Raw genomic sequence first — 20,612 nt, 5'->3', positions numbered from 1 at the left:
ATTTGAAATATTAAAAATTTAGTATTCTAATTAATATAGATTTATTTGATAAAAAAAATTTGAAGTTGATTTATTTAACCCTTATATAAAAGTTCAGATTTTGTTTTTTAAATTAAAAGTACTCTTATTTCTCAATACTAATTGTTGTCTTGCGTTTCACATTTCTTGAAAAATTTTCTAGTTCATAAAATTGTATGTAATATACATGACTTATTTTCAAATTCTTGATTAAAATAAAACTAACGAAAAAAAATTTTAATAACTTAATACGGCTTTACCGCTCACAGGCACTGCAGGCTGCGCAAATGAATTTGCTTGAGCTGCGAGTTTGAAATTTTAGTGGATGTAAATCCAATTTAATTTGATTATCTGTTAATTACATTTAAAAAAGTTCAGTTTTAAATTAAGGATTCAGTTATTTTTTATTTAATGACCAAACAAATTGAAAACCGATTTTTTATAAAATAATATATTTTATTATTTTATTAATACATATTATTCAAAAAAGTTATTTTTGTACTTTATTACAATTATTAATTTTATAATTATTATTTTACTAAAATAAGTTATATTTATTATTTTTTATAAATAAAAAACTATTATATTATTTCTATTTTTATATTTAATTAATTAATTAATAATTTACATTTAATTTTTATTTTATTAACAATAAACGGACAAATATTTCAATTATATTCCAACTTGGATAAAATTCAATATTTTAAGAGTTGGAAAAAAATTCAATTTTATTTTTAATTTCAATATAATTTAATTAATATTTTAAGAGCCTTGATTTGATTAATCGATTGCTCACCTCTAATCTTAGCCAAACTCAAAAGATTCAGCTTTAAAGATTACATTTCACAAACCAAACATCAGAAATCAAATTGTTTTCTTCATAATTTCAGTTCCTACCTTCCGAGAACACTGCAAGAGAACTGTTCTGGTTTACTAACTGATGGTTACCAAGTGTAATAACTAAAACACATTTCATCTCAAAACCACCTGTACTAGAAAATAATAACACCTTTTTAGAAGTCCTAATTTTATTCGTCTTCCGAAAGAATTTATAATCGACTCATTTTACATTCCACTACACAAATATTGGCTGGTATTGTAACAAACTCATTGGACATTTTTTTTAACCCAAATCAGAGGATTCGATCTTGAAGATCAGTCATTAAGTTAGATGCCAATGAGCTGAGCTTCTTCCCAGTCTCTCCTGCAATATTCTTGAGGGAAGAAATATCCTGCTGTGCCTGAAAAAAATACATCAAAAGGAGAATTGAAGTTATCAACACATTATAGGTTTTCGTTTTCAGAGGTGGTGCAATGTCAAACAGAAATAAAGAAAATACTTCCCTATTTTTACAATAAATAACTCGAGAATTCTTAATTACCACATTGTCAGATGCATACCTGGAAAGATATCCGGTTAATCAGGTCACTTGCAGCAAGATCAATGGAGTGATCATTGCTGGTACCAAAAAGATCAGCACTGGAGATTGCTGAGGAACCCTGGAATCAACATGAAGATTATAACTTCGGCATCATGGCAAAGATTTCAGAAGAGATCGAAGGAACTTTATGATCATGCAGATATATCAAAATACGGCTTTCTTTGCTAACCGCTAAAAAAAAAAAAAAAAAAACACAAGTTTCTTTACGGTTATGAACTCTCAACTAGGTTTTCCTGCAGTTCCATTGAGTCCGAAATATAGCCTTTTAGTTAGAGTGGAAAACTACCACAAGGAACATGCACCAACAAGGAGGACAGAGATCCCCCAGCACCAGCACTATTTGCTGAATTCACTTCTGTTTTCATATGTGATCCCAAGTCCAAACCCAAGCATAAGCTTAACACTTCTCTTTACTTATCCCCAACTAAAAAGGATGGAGGGGTATTTAGGAATCTCTATAAACCATCTAAATGCAGCTATTTTTCACAAAGAAGGTCAAAATAAATTAACAAAGAAAATGAACTTCAAAAGCTGTCAACAAGAACAAATTACAGTTGATAGAATGGACATACTGAGAATTTCTGCAAGGAAACTTGAGCATCAATGTCAGTGGATTTGCTCTGATCTCCAAAATACTGAGCTGATGATATTGATTTTGCATTTGAGAACTTTTTCCTTGCTTCATCTGTTTCCTGGATCTGATAGTACTATGGCGTAAGAGCAAGAAAGTATAAGAAAAACACATGCCAATACTATCATGCAATCCTCGCAAATATCCAACCATCTCCAACTAGTATAGGCAAAATTATCCTCAATAACAAAATGCACAAAGATAAAATAAACAATAGAGTATCAGATAGAGTACGGGAGGTTTTTTTTTTTTTCCACAGAACTTGAAAATCAACAGTTATGGTCAGCCAAGCTTCCCAGATTTCTTAAATCCATTAGGACCCACCTGAAAACAAAAAAATATTGCGGAAGTAGACATAAAATGAAGATATTTCAAAGTCTAAACATGTACTTACATCCCTATACTAATTAAGATTAACTTATTAATCACTTGAACTAAAATTATATCCTATTCAACACCCAAACTTATAAAAATCATAACAGTAAGTCATTAATATTACATATTGCTGACTGTTTCGAGTACAGTCAACAAGAAGTTGAACTAATTTTGACTTCTTTTTATAAATCATTAATGATATAGTTAATTTGGATTTACTTGTTACAATTTTTATAAGTTTAGGTGTTCAATAGGTTATAATTTTAGTTCAAATGCTTAATGGGCTAATATGAAATAATACAGGGGTGCAAACATATATTTGGCCATATTTCAAATGTTGAATAAATATCTTGTCAAATTGTTACCCTGATTTGCTTCCTCCTATTCTTCGCAAACAAAAACCTCTCACAACTTTGGCCTCTATTCTCCCATCTCTAATCTAAAGACATAAGCATATTATATGGGATTCATGATTTATCTTAACATCTAGATATTAGAGGTGTGCAGTTTCAATTCGGATTCAGGGTCTACCTACGAATCGAAACTGAACTGAATTCAATTTTGGTACGGTTTAAATTCAGTTTGATTTTTGCTATTTCGTTTTTGGTCCAGTATGATTCTCAGTTTTCAGTACGTTATGACCCGGCTTTGATTCTCAGTTCTTAAAACAAATTTGCAAATTTTTTTCATGAACAGTAATACTTGAATTACCAATTAAGTCTTAAAGTTAATTATTTATACAAATTATAGCATATCTATAGCATACATTTAAAAGAGTTACAAATTATATAAAGTGTATATATATACAAAAATAAGCATGAAAATAGTAAGATATAATTTTAGCATTTTATAATTACCTTTACATTATGAAATACATATGTAACAAATGGTCAAATGTAAACATAGTAATACAATAATTAAGAATGATAAAGTGATTTTAGTATTTTTTTATATCTAAAGTTATTAAGAAAAACATATGAATAATAATAAAAAAAATAATAAGTAACATGTAAAGTGTCATTAATTATAATATATAATACAATAATTATAGTATACACATAATATTAGGGTATATAAACATATGTATAATTATGTTCAAAATATATAATATATCTATAAAATTATGCAAAAACATGTGTACAAAATCAGTTCTAGTCAAGTTCGGGGTCCGCCACAGTTCCAAATCGAGTCTTAGTGAAGAACCAAAACTATATGATTTGGTATGCTTTTTTTGTTCGGCTTAGGAACACCACCCCCCCCCCCTACAACCCCCGAAAAAAAAAAACAAAGAGATGATCTATTTCAGGGAGTCATCTACACCATGTGCACATGCAGATATGCTTTGCTTTGGCCAAATCGAGTACAGTGCTGTTTTATTATTTACATAAAGCAATAACAATTTACCTTCTAGAAGTCACATACGGTATTGTTTAACATTTACAATAGCTGCAAAGTTTTAGATAGGATAACCTATAATTTAGTCCCTATAGCTCAGTAAAACCTACACATTAGTCACTATATTTTTAGAAGTCAACTCTTTAGTTTTTGTGATTTTAAGAGACCAATATGTTATTCCCTTCTATGAGAAATACAACTAATATTCTTTTATTTCATTCACAATTAAATACCTATAGTTTAAATAAACACAGCAAATCAGTCCTTAATAGTTTGTAGGTTCTTGAAAATATGTGCAAGTGTCACTAAACTATAGGACTAAATTGCAATTTATCCTTTTAGAATACTTTTGAGTTTGCATGCGGGAAATATTCTATCATTTTTGTTCTGTGTCCATTAGATTTTTGAGTTTGCATGTGGGAACTATTTTATCATTTTTGTTCTGTGTCCATTACATTGTTTTCTAAATTCTCATGTACGGGGGAAAAAAAAAAAAGAAAGATAATTAAAGATAAGTAACCAATTAACCAAATCATGCCAGCTTCAAAATGGACCAACTTTTGTTTGCATATATCTAGGAATCGCCAAAGTCCGATTCTAGAGTGAAGACAACTGGGACCCAACCAAAGGATCCCTATTAGGGATAGGAATGGTACGCTTAGTATAGAGAAACTTCTAGAATTGAGTGAGCTAGAATTGGATGAGCTGAAATATTCTTCTGTTAGAGAGATTTTCAGAGAAAGATACATGGAAAGGGACCAAATGAAAAAAAGTACAAATAAGGGATGAAATGGGGAGTAAGGGGATTGGGTTTTGAGTACAAAATTCTCTGTTATAGAGGCGCAGGCTTCCTGCATGGGACATTGATCTTGAGGTTCTTATGAGCCATTTTAATTTCCTTATTGGTTCCTTTTTTATTGTTCTTATTTCTGAGTATGAATTGTAAATCTGTGAAAGGGTTGCATTGTTAGAGTTATATTATTTTCTATTATCAATACAAGTTCTCAATAGTATTTCAGATCCTCTCCATTGTTTTGTCTATTTTCAAGTCTTCTTCATTCTTAACTTATCAATTTGTCCGACCTGTCGAATCTTAAAGAGCTTGTCCACAATGGAAAATAGAATAGAGAAGGTAGAGAAGAGATTAGAAAAGATAGAGAGGAACATAACAGTGTTCCAAAAAAACCTAAATATCTATTATTGCAAGCTTGAAGAAAAATTTAATAGGATTGAGAATTTGCTTACTCAATTATTATGGAAGGAAGCAACAAGAGGAAATGGTGAAACTCTTCAATATCTTCGTCAACATCAAATCAGTGGTGAGTTTGTGACCATTCATAAAGAAAAAGGGTACCCGAATGCACATTTGGGGATGGTACGGCAGTTGGGAACTATTACAAGGTATATTGATGACAGGTATCCCAGTCAGCAACCATATTAGTTCTTTCAGATCCTATTTACGAGGATTATCCATTAAATGAGTTACAAGGAGAAGTCGAGGTGAGGATCAGTTCTCACAAGGCCCTTGACCTTGATTCCTATGGAAGGAAGGAGGCAACATGAATTTTAGACAGAAGGCTCCAGATTCATTCAAAAAATGACCTATTCTTGTGTTATTTTTCTGGTGTACATTGGAGAAGAAGATGGAATTGGGGTGTTGGGCCTGGATTGAGAGAACCATTGGGAGAAGGAAATCTAACTCTTTCAACGGGCTTAATGGGCTTAATTTTTGGTCCTCTAAAGTTATTGCACCACCAAATCAGGCCTCTAGGGAAATGTATTAGCCCAAATAATTTTGAAAGCTCAAATCCCAAGCCACCAGATTTAAGCCCGTTGAGAAACATAGAGATACAGCCATTGTCTTCTCCAACGATGCATACATTTTTCTCCCATCCCGATTTCTCCAAACCAGTTCATATTTCAAACAAAATTTTTCCTCCTAATTTCAACCCAATGGTGCTGCAATTAATTTTAGATTTTGAGATTTTTCAATCAAGAAAACTACAAGAAAGGGGATCCATTACAGTCAATCCATTTAAAGTAAGACCGGAAAGCGAGGAGAGTTGTAATTCCCGATCGCAAAACTCGGTTCCACATTCCTGATTCAGATTCAAAATGCATTACAATGTGCTACATTTTAAATCAACTCACATCTTATGGCCATTTTCTAGGTTTCGAATGTAAAGCCGTCCCTATCTACTTATTTTCTCTTGCATAAATTTAGTACTGCTTTTGAAAGAAATGTGGAGGTGTGGGGTAGACGAGTTTCTATCTGCTACTCAAAGCTTATGTATTTAAATTTTAGAAATATTTAGATTAAAAGTTCTAGAAGAGGGGTAAATTAATTGGCCAAAAATTCCATTGGTTTTGCTTCAAGAGGGAGAAAGCATTCACACTGGTTTAAAACACAAATTATATTGCAAAGATGAATTTCAGCATGGGGTTGCGTTTTTACAACAGAAGCTGCAGATTTATATTTTCACTTCAGATGGAAATCGAGAAAATATTTAGAGATTGATGGCAATGCTGGGGGAGTTAATAATATGGCAATTGCTCTTCTGAAAAAGCAATTATGCATCATCTTATTGATAGGGAAGATTAAAAATTATTTTGTGCAAATTCATAATGCTAGAGCAACGGTGGATAAGGTGAAAATAAAGCTTAAGGATATGTCCTCTCAAACCTTTTATGCCTCTTGCATATTAATGGAGTTACTAGAGAATTTCTTACTTGAATTAACTCTTTTGTATTTATCATAAAGCCTTGAGGACAAGGCTATTTTTGAGGGGGTGATATTAATAAGGATAGGAATGGGTAAGCTTAGTATGGAGAAACTTTTAGAATCGAGTGAGCTGGAATTGGGTGAACTGGAATATCCTTCTGTTAGAAAGAATTTCAGAAAAAGATACATGGAAAGGGCCCAGCTGGAAAAGAGTATAAATAAGAGATGAAATGGGAGTAAAGGGGTAGGGTTTTGAGTACAAATTTCTCTGTGGGGCAGGCTTCCTGCACGGGGACATTGATCCTGGGGGTTCTTATGAGCCATTTTAATTTTCTTGTTGGTTCCTTTTTTATTGTTCTTATTTCTGAGTAGGGATTGTAAATCTGTGAAAGGGTTGCATTGCTAGAGTTATATTGTTTTCCATTATCAATCGGTACAAGTTCTAAATACTATTTCAGATCCTCTCCATTGCTCTATATATTTTCAAGTCTTCTTTGTTACCAACTCTGTCAATCTCCCTAATTCTGGATCAGGTTCTGATTCCGATTCAGCCCAGTTTTGACAAGTCCAATTGTCAAAAATATTTTTTACAAAAAGTTTTGGTTTTGCACAAAACCAGACAGGACATTTTAAGTGATGGTTTGACCGGTTCTTGTTCAAGGTTGGACTGGTTAGTGTCACATAACCAGATTCTCTACCACAGAATAATAGAAATTAGATGAGAAATACAGAAAAGAAGGGGAGGAGTCGAAGAAGGGAAAATTAAGAAAAAGACATTAGAAAAAGGAAAAAGTAGATCTTTATTGATTAGAATTTTCGAATGACAATACTGGAGCTATTCTATTTCTTTTATAGGCCAGTTTCTTCTAAAGAACTAAAGACAGCTGGAATTAACTGTTCCAGCCAATTCCTTCTTCCCTAACAGATCTTTAACAACCATTTAAACAGAATATAACTCCCTTCTTAACAACTACTAGACTCTTATATGTAACAATTTGGTACAGAACTTGATAGTGGCAAGGTCTACAACTCTACATAAGTACCAAAGCAAAATATCAGTTTTCATCAAACAGAAGTAATATCTATCCTGTCCACGTATCAAACCTGCACACCAGATATAGATCCATTACTCAAAAAACTTTTCTGGTTGACAAGTGTTGAGAATAGATTCCTTTCAAAACATGAACAGCCAACAAATATGAATCCTAGTTAAGATGGAAGACAATTTTAAGTTTTTAGAAAAAGGGAACTGGGGATATAGCTTATGCCATCAGATGCATCCAATGAAGTTGAGAAAAATCAGTCAAATGCTCAAAAGCTTAGGGTTAGGGTTCAGTTTATCGTTAAGTTTATTCCAAACTTTATACAGTACAAATTTTATTATTTTTATTTTATAAGAGCTGGTACAGGGTGGCTTTGTTACAATGGTAAAGTTGCTCAATCTTTGACCTGAAGATCAGCCACGAATAAACCTATAGGGTTGTAAGAAAAGGTTGATGCATCACATTGGTTATTTATTCTAGAATCTTTTTCTATAGTCCTTGTTGGTTAAGGGTTACTTCTAGAGTCCAGGAAAAGAAAATAACTATTAATGTTGTTTCACAGTTTTGATAAATAAAAATTCTGGCAGTTATGCTTCAAGTTGTGCTGCAATTCAACCATAGGTGTGATGCCAATGGAAACCTAGGTATGAAGCCTAAACAGTTCTACTGTTAGCACACCCACAAAACCCAGCTTCTTTTTGACTTTTACTTCCCAAACCCCATACCCTTCTTAACCTGGCTTTCCAACTAGAAGTTCCTGCCCATTCCCTAAAATAACATCAAACTTCAGCCTTAATTCTCAGATATGCTACCTGCCATGCATCACCATCCCATGTTCCCAAGCGATATAAGCCATCATCCTATCAGATATTTGGCTGCGTTCATTTCTAGGGTAAAAATTGAGTCCCAAAACACCGCTTAATACTGCAGATAGAGATTGCATTATGGCATATGGCCACCTTAGTACCTTACCCTGCATTTTGGCAACACATCCACCCAACAATGTACCAAAATCTTTATGCACAATTCCAAACAGCACATGAAACATTGCAGCTTTTAAATTTGAGAAGTTCTTAGAATTTAACAAGGCAAACTGTAGTCACTCGTGTGCAATTTGCATGCAACACAAATGTATGAAGTTTACCTGCTTTGAGGAGTTTGAGCTTGATTTCCTCTGAAATCCGCTATCCATTCCAAATTCTGCAAAGAAGCTTGATGACTTTGGTGGAGATACATGGTTAATAACTTGTGGACCTCCAGAAATCAGCTCAGTAGACTGGACATTATCTACATATTCGAAGCGCGATGTAAAGGATGTGCCAGCTTTTGGATTGGTAGTGTTAGTAGATGGAGGAACAAGAAGAGCTGGTTCTTCAGGTTTCTGATCATAGAGATTTTCACTAGGCTGCAATAATAGGACAGCAACTGAGAAGGCAACATGATAATCAAGCAAGTCTGAGTAAGCAATTGTCAGCAGAAAGCAAAATATTAAACTGGACATGCACATTTTGTTTAATTAATCAGGTTCTTCCAATAATTGGTATGCTTTGGTTTAATATGTTCGGAATCTTAAGTTAATTTAGATCTTGAATTTAAATTAAAAAAAAAAAAGTATTGTAATTAATACACACAGGCATGTGTTTTTAACTCTTTTCCCCACTTCCAATAACATAACATAATGGGTAATTTTCAACCGCAGTCCCTCAACTTTGATCATGTTCTCAATTTAATCACTCAACTTTAATTCCTTTCTTAAAACTCCTTTAACTTTAATTCCTTTCTTAAAACTCCTTTCAATCGCAGTCCCTCAACTTTGATCATGTTCTCAATTTAATCACTCAACTTTAATTCCTTTCTTAAAACTCCTTTAACTTTAATTCCTTTCTTAAAACTCCTTTAACTTTAATTCCTTTCTTAAAACTCCTTTAACTTTAATTCCTTTCTTAAAACTCCTTTAACTTTAATTCCTTTCTTAAAACTCCTTTAACTTTAATTTGATTATCATAAAACTCTCATTTACCTGTCATAGCATATTTTTTATTATTATAAGAGAGATATGGTCATTCTAGCCATTTCAGTTGTGGTTAAACTATATAGTCAGTACCTTCCACCATATTTCAGTCTGTGCAAGCTTCTATAACCATGTTACTTTGCTACCCTTTAACAAAGCATGTATTACAAAGAAAAAACGAAAAAGTTAGGAACCTGAACTAGTTCTTTAATTATTTATTTATTACACTACTTTATTTTTTATTTATTTTATATTGAAATATCAATGTTAAATAAATATTTTAACTAGATAAAATATTTAAATTATTTTTAAAAATGAAAGCTTATAATAATTAAAAATACTGAAATAATAATAATATTTACCAAAATACAATTAAAATTGACAATATTTGTAGTAATATGTAAAAAATTTATGAATTATTACAGTTTTAGTTAATATTGAATATTTATTTATTTAATATTTAATTTCATTAAAAAAATAAATGGATGAGTAAAAAAATTCTAATCGAATTAAAAAGAATTAAAAAGTTTATATCTAATAATTAAAATAATAAAAAAGAATTTTATAAACGATGTGGTTAGTGTAAATGTATCATTGTTAGTATAAATGTCTAAAATCTATTAAATTTTTATTATAAAATATGAAATAATGAGAGATGCAAGCAGAGAAAATATTTTAATAAATTAACCTGAAAATCTGCAATAGAAGGTCAGAGCCAGTTTTATGATTTGTAAATCAATGTCAAGGAGTTTGAAGAAAGAAATTGAAGTTGAATGATCAAATTGAAATAAAATTGACCGAATGCAAATGAAAATTTACTCAAACTTAGATTGATCTTGCTTAAAGTAGACATTAGTCAGTACTTATTTTGACACTAATTAGTACTAAATTCTCAAAACCTTTTCATTTTGCCCTTCTATTTTCTTCAAGTTCTATTGTTTTGTTGTGGGTAGCAGCCATGTAATGCAATGTTTATTTGCATCTCAAAAAAAAAAGTTCTTTTATTCATTATATTTCCCCCTTCCCTAAACAATGTATTCATAAACCTTTAAAATGCAAGAATTCAATTTTTCAATTTGCTCAATTTCGCGTTTGGAAAGCTTTCAAGTGATAACTTTCTATTCCTAAAGTCAAAACTGCATTCGCAATAATTGGAAATCACCCCCAGAAGTAGAGTAATTTGCAATAATTCGATTGATTTGATATAATATTGGGAATATTGCTGAAAACCAAAGATGCACTAAAAATACACCGTCTAATCATTTACAAGAGAACTGTAGAACTCAATACACTTTTTAATTATTTTACGGTAGAATTCAATACACTTCCAAATTACTTCAAAAAATAGAACTCAATAAGGCTATATAATTTAAAACGTATTCCAAACATATGAATTCTATTCTGAAGTCAATCGACTGAATTCTACTAAAAAATAGAATGTCTATCACCTGTTTTATTTTAAACAGGGTTAAAAATGAACATTTACTTCCTTCATTTGAGTCGTGACAAACTATGAGTATTGGCAGGGGAAAGAAAGAAAGATAACAACAAAATATCGTCATTTGTAGCTAGCATGTGCTTTCTTTCTTAGTTTTTATTTAAGCTAAAAGCCCATATGTAATCGGCACAACCTAATACCCCAATCCAGAGGTCCACAACCATATGAACAGATAAAAATGAATATAAAACAGTTCTCAACCTAAATTAGCAAGTGTTTGGATATATATATTTCAGCTTTTTCAGTTTTTGATGATTTTAGACTGAACTGATTAGCAGATTAATATGACACATTACTAAGATAAAATTCTAACACTTCTAACAATAATTAATTCATTCATAAAGGTAAGTGGGAACCTTACCTTGGAGGTAAGCTTTCTAGCACCAAGGCCCCCAGTCTTTCCAGTTTTCTTTGCACCAAGAGACTTCTTGATTGAGCTTGTACTAACTGGACGAGAAGTTTTTAGCGAAGGAGCAACATCAGGTGCTTCTTGCTTTTCTAATGAACTCTCTTTAGGACTCTCATTGACCTTGTTATCAGACAGTCCATTTGATGCTTGGGCTGACTGAGAAGCAACAGGCGATGATGGCAAGCCTGCATCTTCTGCCATACTTTTGGCAACTTCTTTTGAAAGTATTTGCCTATACAATTCAGCAGCTCTAGATGTATATTTTGCCTCAATTTTTCCCCCATCAGTCCATCCATGTTGCTTGAAAAACACTTGTGCACGGTTGTTTCCACCAAAGCTCATCATTCTCAATTGCTCAGGACTCCATGAATCCAAATTAGTAGACCTACACGAATAAAATAAATAAATAAATTTTTATGATAGAAATGGCTTTCCACTATTTAATGTTGCCATAATCTTTTTTTATTTCAAACAATAAATAAATATAGGAGGCATTGAAGGAGATTAATACATGAGAAAAGAATACACAAAAGCCTAGAACATAAAATAAAAAAATAAAAAATAAAATAAAATACAAGAACTGCCTATACCAAAGATTTGAGTACTGAGCCGGTTAAACCATAAGCAAAAGAAAAACAGGCATTTCCTATACGTCGACCTATTGAAAAGTAGTATAAGAGACAAAAGATTTCTTCTTTTCTACACAACAGCCTAACACCCCCCACACCCTTCCTTTTTTCCCAAGCCCCCACCATCTTGTACCATCCTTGCTTTATGATTAAACTACGCATCAAACAAATTCTTTGTTCTCAATATAGTTCTACATGTTATTACTTTCTCAGCATCCAAGTTACAAGAAACATATTCAGTGTACTCTCCATTTCTTTTTAAAAAAAATAAGATTACAACAGCTACCCAAAAAAAAGGCTAATTAAAATGATGGAAAACCAAAATAAATGGTATTAGCAAAACAATAGAAACAAATTCAAATAAAAAACTGCTGGCCCCATTACAGAACAAACCCAAACCTTTTTGCCTATTCACATTTTAATAGAAACTAGGGCTTTTCAGTTCTGGTTCTTGTACAGTTCTAAGTAAGAACCAAAACCAAACCTCCGGTTCTTTTATTTTAAGGAACCATACTTAGAACAAAATTTCGTATGGTTCCTGTTCTTTTTTAACTTCAATTTTAGTTTTAATTTCAGTTTAAATCTTGATTGTTACACATAAAATTATAATATTCTTACGTCGATTTTAAAATAGTAAATAACTAACATTAAAAACAATCATAAAAATTAATAATACTAACATTTAAACAATAATAATATTAAAATATATTATAGACAACTTTCAGTAGAAATATTGTATTATTTTATACATAGTTATTAATTATATAATTTTGATTAGAAGATACATGTGTAATTAATATATATATATATATATATATATATATAGGTAGAACGAACTATAACTAATTAAATTATTTAAACCATATTTTTAGAAATCTTTAATAACTAATAGAATATAATGTTATTTTATAATATTGTTACTAACTATTTAACAGTTAAAAAAGAGTCATATTTAAATTATACGAATAATTTAATTTATGGAAGTTACTAAATAATATTAAATATAAAAATAATCAAGAGAGAGTGTATATATAAACACACACACACATGCGTACTGAACTAAGCTTTTATCAAGTTAAGTATCAAATAGCTCACAAATAAGTTATTTTGTTTAGACCCTTAATCATTTATAGTTTTCTACTATGTATTATTTAACACTTTACAAAATTAAGATTTGAATTCTTTAAATAGAATCATATAATTTTGATATTATAATTTATAAGATTATATTAGAACTATATGAGATATAAAACATATTATTAAAACTATATAATGGAACCAAAATATCATTAAAATAATAAAAATGACATGTACATAAAATTGGTTCTTCGATATGGTTTCAGTTCAGTCCGATAAAAAACCATAAACTAAAACCAAATAGCTAAATAAGTTTGGTTCAATATGATTCGGTTCCTATAACATCAATTTTTTTTTTCAATTTGAGTACAGTACGATACATTTTTCCAGTTCGACACCCCCAAGAACCGTGTATAACATTAATAGAAAGGTCACAATTTTAGCAAAATAGTCCAATGTTTCAAAATTCTTGGGATCTTTTGTCCTAATGTTGAATTGAATTTATAGGGAGTTGACATAGTAATCTAAGTGGCTTATTTCAATATAAGTTGTATGTCCCACTTCACAATAATAATATTAAAAAATAATGAAGACAGTTAAGAAGGAATTAACCACAGCAAATGTTAAATTAAAGATTAAAAAATAATTTTGTTCGATCAAACATCAACTTAAACATCAGATTGATTAACCTCAAAATCAAATAAGGAGAATGGTTCTCAAAGGCTCTCCTTTGGTGAAACCCCACTCCTATCCATCTCTAAAACAACAAATTCTACATCTATGTGAACCAACTTTAACATAACCTTTTAGCTTAGGTTTTCAATTCGTTGTCTTCCCTCTCTTCAAAAAAGTAATTCCCCTAAGGAGGAAACAACTTCCAGAAGAGTTATTGTTCTAGGACTAAATGCATTTTACCATACCATATCCATTGTCAACACGACACTTCATGGAATATGATGCACTTAGACACTTGAGTGATATATTCATGCATAGTTAATAAAACATTTCTTTCTCTTAATATGAAGATATTCAAATAAAATAGTTATTTGGTTTGTTTTGGATGATATATTTAGTTGTATTTCATCATCTATTTAGACTATAAATATTACTATATAACTTTATATTTTTTTATTCCAATTTATTTTATACAACATAAAGTGTCCAAGTTCCCGTGTCTAAACTTAAATCCATTTTCTGTATTTCTATTTATAAAGTTGACAAGTCAAACATAGGGATATGCACCCATGTCTGACACTTGTATCCGAGTCCAAGAAGCATAGGTTGCATCGAAGTCAAACATGAATTACCATTTAAGTGTTTGACTTACCATTTAAGCTTTATTTTTTAATATACCTTCACTAACTAGGGGTGAGCATTCGGTTAGCCAAATCAAAATTCTAACTAAACAAATTTTTATCGACTTAAATTAACCGAAATTAAAATAAAACCAAATATACTAAAACCGAAATATTCAATCAATTATCTATTATAATAGACTTAACCAAAATAAAATAAAAATTAATTTTAAATTATTAATTAAATATATAAATAACAAATAATATAATAGTAAAGTTTTATTTATAAAAATAACAAATATAACTTATTTTAGTAAAATAATGATTATCAAAATAATAATAGTAATAAAATTATAAAAACAACCATTGTAAATAATATTGTGTTAATAAAATAATAACTAAACATATTATTTGATAAAAAAAATGGGTTATTTTAGTTAATTCAGTTATCAAATAACCAAACTGATAACCGAAAACCAAATTTTCCAAAGATTATTAATCGACAACCAAAGCGAACCGAACCGAATTTATATCTACCAAAATAACTTAATTTCATTGGTTTGGTTCAATTATTCGATTATAACCGAATAATGCATACCCCTATTTCTAACCAAACCTCTCTCTTTAGTGCCAAAGTCCACTATCGGTGATTTGCACTCCAACGTAACCACCTCCTCACAGTAGACATTATCTCCCATCACCACGATGGTCTCACGACAATATAATCACTAGGGGTGAGCATTCGGTCAGTTTGGTTCAAAACTGATCCGAATAAATCGAAAATTAAAATTTAGGTATTTATGAAAAATGAACCAATTTTGATCAGAAACCGAATCAAATCGAACCGGTCTGATTCAATTCGATTTGGTTTGATCAGTTTAGATTTTAATAAACTTTTTTATTTTTTACACCTTATTTTTGTATTTTAAAATTTAATTAAAATATTTTAACCTTAATTATGATCTAATATCTCTATATTATTAAAAATAATATACTAATATCACTAATCAGTTCGGTTTGATTTTTTTTATTTTTTTCTGACCAACACCAAACTGAACCGAATCGAAATAACTGAAATTTTTGAAATTATAAACCAAACCAATTTTTTGAACTAATTCAGTTCGATTGGTTTTTTCGGTTTAAACTGAATACTGCTCACCCCTAATAATCACCTTGATTGATGCCTACTATGACAATGGTAGGCACTTCGCTCTAGTAACCTCAAGGAAATGATTGGCGAGAAGTCATTGACATCACTGCTCCTCGATGCCCAACTACCAAGGAAGCTACATAAGCTTTATCCATCAAGATCCAAAAGGCACTATCCATGCATGTTGAAGATTCTCTTCTCATGGACAATATTTGAAAGAGAAAAAAAAAGGTTGTTGAATTTGAGGTTCAATTGATATCTAATTTTGGGTTTATTGGATTATTTGATGACTTTTGATGTAGAATTTAACTTTAAAAGATAACAAACACTTGCACACAAGAGTGATCAAGAGAATCTCAGCATAATTTTATTAATCTCAAAAAACTAAAAACACAAAATACACGCCTATTTATAGATTTGTAATCTCCTAATCCTAATAGAATTACTACTTAGGAATTTCATATGAAGTCCATAGCTATTAAAGTCGTGCTTGAGGCGACCAAGCTCATGCATGCCACCTCAACACCCTCCAAGCAGGCAGTCTTCCTTAGATAAGCAACCCACGCACAAGTCGCACCCTAGTGATACAACATGACTACACTAGGAGAACAAGACTACACTAGGTGAACAAGGCCATTAATAGAAGAAGAAGAAGAAACAGCAACAGTAATCAAAACTCCGATAGTAGAAGGAAATCCAAGTTCTCTATTTATTTTTCATCATTCTTCTTCTACTTCTTCTCCTTCTCTTTCTCCTACTCTTTTTTCCTTATCTGCTATTTCTTGAAGACATCTTTCTAGATTTTTTCCTTCTCCTCTATTTATTCTTTCTTCTTTTTCAACTCTTTCTTCTTGCTCTTCTACTTCTAGAAGAAAACTAGGTTGATTCTGTTTTTCTGCTTCTTTACTCCTTCCTCTGCTCTTTATCAAGTTTGCAAGTTATATTGCACCTTTCATGCAGTTAAGGTTCTCATGCAAAAGTGCCACATGTAATTTATAGGTAACGTGCAAAAGTACCTAAGCTTTCTTTATGAATTAAATATTAAACATAAATTATTTTTATAATAGATGTGTAATTATTCATAATAAATTGACAAAATTCATATAAAATAATCTAAAGATCTATAAGATATTACGAGATATATTGTATAATGTAAAATTGTAATACACTAGACAATAAATATCATTTTTAATTTTATATTTTATTAAAAATTAATTTTTACCTGTATGTAAATTAATAAATGATAATAGTAATGCAATAAAACAGGACCTAATAATGCAATAAATAATAGATTATATTTTTTATGTAATTAACATTATATTGACAAAATATGTACACAATTTATTTTTTATATACTTGTTTTTTGCACCTCATTTTGCTCAAGCACACGCCTACTCCTTGCGTCTAGGCTCCAAAACCCCTTAGCACCTTAGTATGTCTTGAGTCTTTAATAACTATGATACAAACTAAAATACAATAGGAAACTTAAACTAAATAGGAAAACTAATCCTAATTAAAACAGAAAACTCAAACAACTAATTCCAGCTAAAATAGCAAAATTAAATAAGTCACAAATAAACAAAATACACCCTGAAAAAGACTTCCAAAATTGTCAGATACTTAAATAGAAAATCCAGGTTATAAAAAAGCCAGCCAGACACATTTATAAAATTTGAAAAAATTAAAAAATAAAAATAAAAACTCTTCATCCTTTGCTGTCCACAGAACCACAGAGTCTGCGGCAAAGTCATGCACAGCTTTATCCCAATTCGTAACCTTTTTTTCCAAACTTGCCAAAACTTGTTGTTTTGGCCCCATTTTTGTCCCAGCTTTCTTCCTTTTTTTTCCTTTATTGTTTCACCCAAAAATGCCCCACATCTATTTTGGATGTTAGGTTTATCAATTTGAAGTTTGTATTACTGATCTTTGTGTGAATGTAATTGCAATTTTGGTTATGTTTTGGTTGGCAGAGTATTTCTTAAAAAAATTTAAACATAGGGCAGAATCATGGTTAAAGGATAGAAAAGGTGAGCATAATCATGTAATAAATTTGTAGAACGAAAAAGAGAGAGGGAGAGGAAGAAAGTAGAAGGAAGAGGCAAAATGCAAGGGACGGAAGAAGAATGGAAGGAGAGGCCGAATTAGACAAGTGGGGAGAGACAGAGAGAACTCATTTTGAGAGGGAGAGGGAGAGGGAGAGGGAGAGGGAGAGGGAGAGGGAGAGGGAGAAAGAAGGGGAACAAAAGTTTGATATTAATGTTAATTAATCTTAATGTTTAGATTGTTTTTTTTTTGGTCCAATAGGCCTTTTTTCTAAAGTTTGACTCATGGAGATGTGGACAAAGGTTTAAAATGATTCACCTAGTCAAATGTCAAAGTTAGTTCAGTTTGCAAATAGCAAGGGCGTAGCAAGTCATTACTATCTAAAATTCACTCTCATTTATACTAACAAAATGGAGATTTGAACAATTACAAATAATTATGCCTAGTAAATACCATTACAAATTTATAACTTTAGGGAAAAGTGAAGAGAGAATATTTAATATCTCAACAATTACAAACTTTAGAAAGTTGACATAGAGAGGATTTGAATCCCTCCCTACTGGCCCTACAGAAGGGCCAAGTTACCAGCCAATCGAACCGTGGCTGAGGATAATCTCAACCACTTTGATGTGGGATTATAACACCAGATCACATTGCGATTTTTCACAACATAAAACTTTACCGCATGCAATGTACTTTTATTGACACAAAAATTACCACCAAATGCATAAAACCAAATCTCAGAGAGATAAAGTAAATAAACACCCAGTAAGACAAGTACCTCATTAGATGGCTTTTAGAAATGGAGACCGACCAGGTACTCTTAAACTCTAAATCCCACCTCTGTGTAATAACTAATATAAACCTCTAAATCTGTGCCTTATAATTCTGATTCCTCATTATCTGATAAAAGTTATAATCTTCTGAAGTACTAAATTCAGGAACCAAAACAAAATTGAAACGGAAGAAGGGACGTATTGAACAGACTGTTTTGATTCAAACCACAATAGATTAGCAACACTAAACTCTAAAAGCTAATTAAACAAGACCGTTATCCAGAAAAAATTAAAGAGACAGACAGACAGGCAAACAGAGAGAGAGAGAGAGAGAGAGAGAGAGAGAGAGAGAACCTGACGAAACTGATATGTACTCCAAGGCTGCGATGAACAGCGGAGCAATCGATGCAAAGGAAGATCCCATACGTTACAGATGCCCATGTAGGGTTTTTGGCATTGCAATCGAAGCACATCTACCAGTAAAAAATAAATAAATAAATTCCAGATCCAATAACAAAACATCCAGATCCGAATTAGATCTATAAGGAAAATATGAATAAACCTTGTTATCGGATTTCGCTTTGAGCTTTCTGAACACAGCGTTTTTATCTGTGAAGTTCTCCGACGCCATTGATTTTGGTTCTTTTCTCGGTCACGCAGAACAAGGTTTCCGAAGAGGTGAGGTGATTCGCTCCAGCACCTCCTCAGGGACGAAACGCAGACGGGACCGAGAGAGATAGAGATAGAGAGAAAGAGAGTAAATGCAAATTGGGAAAAGAGCAAATAGGCATGGGAATATGACAGTTTGGGGAATTATTTTAATTTAATTTCAAAAATTAAAATTTAAAAATAGGGAATTTGATTTCCGAAAATGCCCATGATTCGGTGACTTGTTGCTTTCCGAGAGAACGTAACTTTAATTGCGTACGGCTTACCGACCGTCAATTGGAATGAGGAATGTAGTGTGCTGAGACGTTAAAGCTCATCCAAACGAACGCAAACTTCACTTCTCCATCGTCTTAATTTATTTTTGTGGTTTCAAAATGTAATTTTGATATCCATGTTAAGTTCATATATATTAAGTAAAAATTATATAACTAAATTTAAATATTTATTAAAAACCTCTCATTTTTTTATTTCATCCAGCTAAATTAAATCTACAAAATAATTTTATTTATAAACAATATCATTATAAAATAAACTATAATACCAGGCAAAATATTATCACAAGATATAAAAAAATTATTAATTTAATTTTAAATCAAACTAAATTTAAAAAAAGTAAATTATTGAAATACTAAATCATTAGAACTGAATTGAATCAAAGAAAAATTTACATTGAATCAAATTGAATTAAAAAAATTTTATTTAATTCATCAATTTTATGAAATTTCTTAATAGAACCACAAATATTAACCTACAAATAACTAAAAAATAAAACTCTCGATACAATATTTAGATATATCAAAAATTACAATTAAAAAAATCATACCATCAATGACATTTACCCATAATAAATTAGAAAAAAAAATAGTTGCCAAAAATTATTCAATTAAAAAGTTGGCAAACATCCAATTTTTTTCCCACAAAGAAATAGATACAAATCAAAAAATAATAACCCAAAAGAAAAAATTAGAAAGAATAGTAAATATAAAAAATTTCATATTTGTAGTGTGGCGAGTTGCTTCTATTGTGGCTCCTTCTATTGATGGAGACTTAACCTCGAAGCATTCCAGAAATAGTGGATGGTTGCTTGCTATATGTTCTATTCATTGATCTACTATTAAGCTTGTAAGTAACATAATTTTTATGGTTTTGGTGGTTTAAGTTCTTGCATGAAGAGAAGATGAAAGAAAATAAAAATAAACGAATAATAAAAAAAACGAGAGATTTAGATGAAAAAGAAAGAACAAGTTAAGATGAAGAAGAAACAAATTTTAACGAAGAAGATTAGAAAGTAAAAAGTGAAGAAGTAAGAAGATGGACGAAGTAAGTCAGCCAGATTTTGAGAGAAAAAGAATAAGGATTAGGGTTATATATATATACGTGTGTATGCATGTGATATGGTTTATACTTTGCCCATTATGCTAAGACCTTT

The 20,612-nt window shown here is 30.9% G+C and overlaps 1 protein-coding gene across 1 annotated transcript; it reads right to left on the bottom strand.

Moving 5' to 3' along the window:
- Positions 1-840: 840 nt before the first annotated feature.
- LOC110607893 (probable ADP-ribosylation factor GTPase-activating protein AGD8) lies at positions 841-19,305 on the bottom strand. Its single transcript, XM_021747057.2, has 7 exons — positions 19,077-19,305; positions 18,869-18,987; positions 11,497-11,929; positions 8,771-9,031; positions 2,033-2,158; positions 1,420-1,518; positions 841-1,259 (listed from the first exon to the last, which is right to left on the bottom strand). Exons 1-7 carry the CDS (start codon positions 19,143-19,145, stop codon positions 1,152-1,154), a joined length of 1,215 nt encoding a protein of 404 aa, XP_021602749.1. The 5' UTR covers positions 19,146-19,305; the 3' UTR covers positions 841-1,151.
- Between the last annotated feature and the right edge of the window lie 1,307 nt (positions 19,306-20,612).

Source organism: Manihot esculenta, chromosome 15 (genome assembly GCF_001659605.2).
Source record: "Manihot esculenta cultivar AM560-2 chromosome 15, M.esculenta_v8, whole genome shotgun sequence".
In the NCBI taxonomy this organism is placed as follows: domain Eukaryota; kingdom Viridiplantae; phylum Streptophyta; class Magnoliopsida; order Malpighiales; family Euphorbiaceae; genus Manihot; species Manihot esculenta.
The sequence above is the reverse complement of the archived record's forward strand: the minus strand, read 5'-3'. Positions and strand labels throughout refer to the sequence as shown.

What these genes read in the sequence shown, in the direction of transcription:
- LOC110607893 (XM_021747057.2), bottom strand. Translation starts at nt 19,145, where the DNA reads ATGGCGTCGGAGAACTTCACAGATAAAAACGCTGTGTTCAGAAAGCTC. An exon ending in AAGCGAAATCCGATAACAAG is followed by an intron (nt 18,988 to 19,076) that starts GTTTATTCATAT and finishes TTTTACTGGTAG; the next exon opens with ATGTGCTTCGATTGCAATGC. An exon ending in CTAGAAAGCTTACCTCCAAG is followed by an intron (nt 9,032 to 11,496) that starts GTAAGGTTCCCA and finishes CTATTATTGCAG; the next exon opens with CCTAGTGAAAATCTCTATGA.